Raw genomic sequence first — 7,013 nt, forward strand, 5'->3', positions numbered from 1 at the left:
CTGTGTCTGACCCCAGGAGTGTGTGATGGGATGACGTAGAGGGAGTTTCACGCTGTGTCTGACCCCGGGCGTGTGTGATGGGACAGTGTGGAGGGAGCCAGACATATTTATATACTATTTCCCTATTTTTCTCCCTCTTTCCTTCTGACTATACCTCTTGCACATCCTCTGGATTCCCACCCCCACCCCCCCCCGTCTTTCTCCCTGGACCTCCTATCCCATGATCCTCTCATATCCCTTTTGCCAATCACCTATCCAGCTCTTGGCTCCATCCCTCCCCCTCCTGTCTTCCCCTATCATTTTGGATCTCCCCCTCCCCCTCCAACTTTCAAATCCCTTCCTCACTCTTCCTTCAGTTAGTCCTGACGAAGGGTCTCGGCCTGAAACGTCGACTGTACCTCTTCCTAGAGATGCTGCCTGGCCTGCTGCGTTCACCAGCAACTTTGATGCGTGCTGTTTATTATCAAAGTTCTTATTTGTCACCATATACTACCCTGAGATTCATTTTATTGCAGTCATTTACAGGACAATTAATCAATATAGCAGAATTTATGAAAAACTATATAAAAACAAAGACTAACAAACAAGCAACGTGCAAAGGAAGGGAAATTTGTGCAAATAAAATATTAAATAATAATGACACGAGTTGTAAATTCTTTGAAAGTGAGTCCGTAGGTTGTGGAATCAGTTCAGAGATGATGTGAGTGAAGTTATCCACGCCGGTCAGGAGTCACCCGTGTCTCAGAAAAAAAAAACCGCGATCATCGGGCCCTTCCTGTCTGTGTAATTCCCCGGCATCAAACGTAAAAGTTGCCGGTGAACGCAGCAGGCCAGCCAGCATTACGTACTCCCGGGATAATCCCACCCCGGGACACCGGTGTCCCAGACTGAGCCCCGGCCCCCGGGCTCTTCCTGTCTGTGTCATTCCCCAGGGTCTCGAACCCGCACATCCGGCGGAAGCAGCGCCGCTGCACAGGAGACCGAAATACGTCACCACGGGGGACCAGTGAACGGCACACAGCGCGAGGCTGGAGCCAATTCCGTTAAAACGGTTGGGAATTAAACCTGGCGCGTGGCCATTAAAGGTAAGGGGAAGGTGGGGGGCGGGGTTAAAGGGGAGGGCGGGGAATCGGCCTAAATGTCGGCATCCCGCGGGCGGGGATGTTCACACATTCAGATGGTCACAGATCCACTGTCAGTCCGGGTCTGACTCCCTGCAGAGATCTCAGTTCCTTCCCCCCGGTCTCACTGAACCGATTCCCCCACAGCCTGAAACAGATGTGAGAATAAAGATGAAATAAACAGATTACACAACAGTGTCAGTAACAGGGGACTGGGGTTAATGTTTCAACAACACTCACAGACAAATATCACCAGAAAACCCGCGGATCCGCTGATATTTTATCACATTGAACATTAACACAAACACTCACCGGATCCACTCCAGACTCGGGAGGGTCAGTATGAGGCGGCGGAGAGCGGGGACAGATCGGTCTGTCAGCCAGTTTGATCTCAGGTTCAGCTCCGTCAGTGATGGGTTTATACTGAGAGCGGAGACGAGATCCTCGACACCAGAATCTGTGAGACCGACAGCGCTCAGCCTGGAGATGAGAGAGAGTGAGGGTGAAGGACACAGAGAGACAGGAGACGGTACAAATCCCCAGTGTTTATCAGTAACACAATTACTGATCCCATTAATGTTCAGTGTCAGACACCCAGTGACTGTAAACACAATCTCCCACAGTCTGGTACTTACCACAGTTCCTGTATTTTACACTCCGAGATCCTCAGAGCCGCAGACACCAGTTTCACTCCTGAATCTCCCAGTTCATTACCACTCAGGCTAAACACAAACAGACAAATTGATGAACAAAGTGATTCAAACCGTGGGTCTGAGGGAATTTCTCTCACTCGGATATTTCAGGAAACATTAAACCCTTCAGTAAGTCACTGATCAGAGTTCCCATCACTGTCAATGTCCCTCACTGCCCAGCTCCAGGGTATTCACCGAATGTCAGTAATTTAGTCTGTCGGTGTGACCCTGTAAACTCCACATATTCTGTCTTATTCCCCGATGGTCAAAAAAGTGTTACTGATGTGAGAGGGTCGGAAGGGGCAGGGATGAAGGGGAGAAACTCCCACAGTGACGAAGATTAGTGAATGGGGAAATGTCGATGGGAGATGATGGAAGAAAAAGGAGGAGGGGGATGGGGTAGAGAGATCCCATAGGAGGTAAGGGGATGGCATTTATCACAATTCTTCACAATCCTATTTACTACAGTTTTACCCAAATCCCTTTACATTGAATCAACACAGTGGAACAGTTTCACAGTTCAGAGTGAGAGATAAATCAAGTTACCTCAACTCCTGGCACTTGTGTAGCCCGGGTCCCAGCCGCTGGATTCCTTCACACTGAATGTGACAGTTCACCAGGTCGAGGTGTTTTATTGTATCACAGAGTCCGATGACATGAGACAGGACCGCGCAGTCAATCGGGGTCAGTGTCATTCCACTGAATGAAAGTGTTTCCACTGATCCCAGTGCGGCCTGAGCCAGTCCACGATTCTGAGACTCAAACAGGTAGTGCAATGTGTTCAGGAGGCTCCTTTTACCAGCTTCGCTCCATGTGTTTCCACTCTGGCGTTTAACCTCCTCCTTCACCCAGTCAATCACCCGGCAGGTTGTTTCGTGAGGAAACGGACCCAGAAACTCCTCCAGGCCCCGAACTGTCATTGGGTTGGAGAGACCAGCAACAAAACGGAGAAACACCTCAAATCGCCCATCTGTCGTGTTGTGAGCTTCAGTGAGGAATTTCAGGATATCCCTGGGACATATAGTCAAGAATTGTGCGACTGCAGCTACAAACTCCTGGATGGTGAGGTGTGGGAATGTGTACACCACACACCGGGCTAAATCCTCTCTCTCCAAAAGCTCCATCAGGAACCCGGACATGAACTGGGAAGGCTGCAGATTGTACTTGATCAAATCTACATCTGTAAACACAATCTTCTTCTCAGACACTCCTCTGAAGGCCATCTGACCAACCCTGAGTAACACATGACGGGGGTTCTCAATCTCACGGCCGTGGTTTTTCAGGATGTTGTAAATATAGTAGGAGTACAGTTGGGTGATAGTCTTGGGAACTCGCTGCGGGTCCCTGACTCTTTGTGTGAAGAAGGGGCCCAGTGCCAGAGCGAGGATCCAGCAGTAGGAGGGGTTGTAGCTCATGGTGTACAGGATCTCGTTCTCCTTCACGTGTTTGAAAACAGCTGCTGCCACCGTCTGATCTTCAAAATACCTGATGAAATATTCTTTCTGTTCCTCACCAACAAATCCCAGGATTTCAGCCCAGACACTGATCTCTGCCTTTCCCAATAAATGTAACGCAGTGGGACGGGTGGTCACCAGCACTGAACACCCTGGGAGCAGCTTGCCCTGGATTAAACTGTACACAATGTCAGACACTTCACACCACCACTCGGGATCTGGGCACTGGTGCTTGGGTTCTGTATCTCTCCGACTGTCAGCAAAATCGATTCTGTGTTTGAATTCATCCAAACCATCGAATATAAACAGCAATCCCTCTGGGTTCTTCCAGACCTCTCTCAGGATATTCCCAAAGTAAGGATATTGATCCAGAATCAGTTCCCTCAGGTTTATTCTGCAGTTAATGGAGTTTAAATCCCGGAATTTGAAACTGAAGACAAACTGGAATTGTTGGTATATTTTCCCCGTGGCCCAGTCATAAACAATCTTTTGTACCATTGTTGTTTTCCCGATCCCCGGGACTCCGGCCACTGCTGCTGAACTCCCAGATTTGGATTTACTCCGGGAAAAGCTGCTCTGGAACAACCGATCTGTCCGGAGTTTCTCCAGCTCTCCACGGAGATGTTTCTCTCTCCACTCCTCGTGGTCTCTGCCTCTTGCCAGCAGCTCATGTTCCACCAGTCTCCGATCTCGAACAGCAGATATGACCGTAAGCTCAGCGTATCGATCAACCAGCTGGAAAACCTTCACCTTCTCCCTCATCAGGATCGTGTTGACTCTCAGTGATTCCGTTTGTGTCCGCAGAGTCTCCTTGTGTTTCTGTTGAACATCTTCCATGGGAACAGACAGTGGACAAACTGTTAGATGCCTCAACTCAGAACTCAGCATTTAAGCACACAAGAGTTAGCTCAAAGCTCTTGCATTAATTGGATTCATCAATGGATGCTCGAACAGTAAATTTGATAAACAGACCCCTAACTGGACAGAGAGGCCTGGTCCAGATAAACACCAGATCATCACATTTCACAATTAACTGTGCTGTGAAGGTGAGTATTTCCCTGTTAGTTCACTGACCCCTGACTGTCCCGTACTGGACAAACTCCCACTACTGTCACAGCTGTCATTTTCTTCCTGTGGAAGAAACTTTTAGTCCCCAGTGTTGATGTGGCATCTGGAGATGGAGAAAAGGATAGTGGGCATTCTGTGAAAGGAACAGGTCAGGAAATCACAGTTCCCCCTCCCCTCTCATCGTCACCCTGTCGGGGGGGTGTGGACTCTCACAGTGTGTCAGGACCCTGTCAGGGGTGTGTGGGATTTCACATGGTGTCAGGAACCTGTCAGGGGTGTGTGGGACCTCACAGTGTGTCAGAACCCTGTCAGGGGCGTGTAGGTTTTCACAGTGTGTCAGGATCCTGCAGGTGTGTGTGGAGTCTCACAATGTGTCACAACACTGTCAGGAGTGTGTGGGGTCTCACAGTGTGTCAGGACCCTCTCAGGGGTGTGTGGGGTCTCAGTGTGTCAGGATCCTGCAGGTGTGTGTGGGGTCTCACAGTGTGTCAGGACCCTCTCAGGGGCGTGTAGGTTTTCACAGTGTGTCAGGATCCTGCAGGTGTGTGTGGAGTCTCACAATGTGTCACAACACTGTCAGGAGTGTGTGGGGTCTCACAGTGTGTCAGGACCCTCTCAGGGGCTTGTGGGTTTTCACAGTCTGTCAGGACTCTGTCAGGTGCGTGTTGGGTCTCACAGTGTGTCAGGACCCTGTCAGGGGTGTGTGGGTTTTCACAATGTGTCAGGACTCTTTCAGGTGTGTGTTGGGTCTCAAATTGTGTCAGTAGCTTGTCAGGGGTGTGTGGGGGTCTTACAGTGTGCCAGGACCCTGTCAGGCCGTGTGGGGATCTCACTGTGTGTTTAGACCCTGCCAGTGGTGTTTGGGGTCTCACACTGTCTCAGGATTTTGTCAGGGGTGTGTGGCATCTGGCAATGTGTCAGGACCCTATCCGGTGCATGTGGGTGTCTTAAAGAGTGTGTTCTCTCCCTCTCATGTGTGTGTGGGGCCTCACAGTGTGTCAGGACCCTGTCAGTGGAGTGTGGGGTCTCACTGTGTGTCCGGACCCTGTCAGTTGTGTGTCGGAATCTCACGGTGTGTCAAGACCCTGCCAGGGGTGTGGGGGGTCTCACACTGTCACAGCATTTTGCCAGGGGTGTATGGCGTCTGGCAATGTGCCAGGACCCAATCCGGTGCGTGTGGGGGTGTTAGAGTGTGTCCTCTCCCTCTCATGTGTGTGTGGGATCTCACAGTGTGTCAGGACCCTGTCAGTGGAGTGTGGGGTCTCACAGTGTGTCAGGACCCTGCCAGGGGTGTGTAGGGTCTCAGAGTGCATCAGGGGTGTGTGGGTTCACACAGATTGTCAGCATCCTGCCAGGTGTGTGGGGTCACACAATGTGTCAGAACCCTGTCAGGGGTGTGTGGGGTCTCACAGTGTGTCACGACACTGTCAGGAGTGTGTTGGGTCTCACAGTGTGTCAGGACCCTGTCAGGGGTGTGTGGGTTTTCACAATGTGTCAGGACTCTTTCAGGTGTGTGTTGGGTCTCAAATTGTGTCAGTAGCTTGTCAGGGGTGTGTGGGGGTCTTACAGTGTGCCAGGACCCTGTCAGGCCGTGTGGGGATCTCACTGTGTGTTTAGACCCTGCCAGTGGTGTTTGGGGTCTCACACTGTCTCAGGATTTTGTCAGGGGTGTGTGGCATCTGGCAATGTGTCAGGACCCTATCCGGTGCATGTGGGTGTCTTAAAGAGTGTGTTCTCTCCCTCTCATGTGTGTGTGGGGCCTCACAGTGTGTCAGGAACCTGTGAGTGGTGTGTGAGGTGTTACAGTGTGTCAGGACCCTGTCAGGTGTGTGTGTGGTCTCATAGTGTGTCAGGACCCTGTCAGGTGTCTGTGGGCTCTCACAGTGTGTCAGGACCCTGTTAGGGGTGTGTGGGGTCTCAAAGTGTGTGAGGACCCTGTCAGCGGTGTGTGGCGTCTCACAGTGTGTCAGGACCCTGTCAGGGGTGTGTTGGGTCTCAAAGTGTGTCGGGACCCTGTTAGGGGTGTGTGGGATGTCACATTGTGTCAGGATCCTGTCAGGGGTGAGTGGGCTCTCACAGTGTGTCAGGATCCTGTCAGGGGTGAATGGGGTCTCACAGTGTGTCAGGAACCTGTTAGAGGTGTGTGGGGTTCCACAGTGTGTCAGGAATCTGTCAGGGGTGTGTGGCGTCTCAGTGTCAGGAACCTGTCAGTTGTGTGTGGGGTCTCACTGAGTGTCCGGACCCTTTCAGGGGTGTGTGGGGATCTCACAGTGTGTCAAGATCCTGTCAGGGGTGTGTTGGGTCTCAAAGTGTGTCAGGACCCTGTCAGCGGCATGTGTGGTCTCAGAGTGTGTGATTATCCTGTCAGGTGTGTGTGGGTTCTCACAGTGTGTCAGGATCCTGTCAGGGGTGAGTGGGGTCTCACAGTGTGTCAGGAACCTGTTAGAGGTGTGTGGGGTTCCACAGTGTGTCAGGAATCTCTCAGGGGTGTGTGGCGTATCACAGTTTGTCAAGACCCTGCCAGGGGTATGGGGGATCTCAGACTGTCTCAGGATTTTGCCAGGGGTGTATGGCGTCTGGCAATGTGTCAGGACCCTATCCGGTGCGTGTGGGGGTCTTAGAGTGTGTTCTCTCCCTCTCATATGTGTGTGGGGCCTCACAGTGTGTCAGGAACCTAT

The 7,013-nt window shown here is 51.4% G+C and overlaps 1 protein-coding gene across 1 annotated transcript; it reads right to left on the reverse strand.

Annotated features, from left to right (window-relative positions):
* Positions 1-380: 380 nt before the first annotated feature.
* LOC134341812 (NACHT, LRR and PYD domains-containing protein 3-like) lies at positions 381-6,599 on the reverse strand. The gene is made up of 4 exons (XM_063039750.1): positions 2,360-6,599; positions 1,757-1,843; positions 1,434-1,601; positions 381-1,269 (listed from the first exon to the last, which is right to left on the reverse strand). Exons 1-4 carry the CDS (start codon positions 4,153-4,155, stop codon positions 1,182-1,184), a joined length of 2,139 nt encoding a protein of 712 aa, XP_062895820.1. The 5' UTR covers positions 4,156-6,599; the 3' UTR covers positions 381-1,181.
* Between the last annotated feature and the right edge of the window lie 414 nt (positions 6,600-7,013).

Source organism: Mobula hypostoma, unplaced genomic scaffold (genome assembly GCF_963921235.1).
Source record: "Mobula hypostoma unplaced genomic scaffold, sMobHyp1.1 scaffold_103, whole genome shotgun sequence".
NCBI classification, from domain to species: Eukaryota; Metazoa; Chordata; class Chondrichthyes; order Myliobatiformes; family Myliobatidae; genus Mobula; species Mobula hypostoma.

Coding starts and splice junctions, on each gene's coding strand:
- LOC134341812 (XM_063039750.1), bottom strand. CDS start 4,155: ATGCTGAGTTCTGAGTTGAGGCATCTAACAGTTTGTCCACTGTCTGTT. Junction 1,844..2,359: donor CACAAGTGCCAGGAGTTGAG/GTAACTTGATTT, acceptor GTTTGTGTTTAG/CCTGAGTGGTAATGAACTGG. Junction 1,270..1,433: donor CCGAGTCTGGAGTGGATCCG/GTGAGTGTTTGT, acceptor CATCTGTTTCAG/GCTGTGGGGGAATCGGTTCA.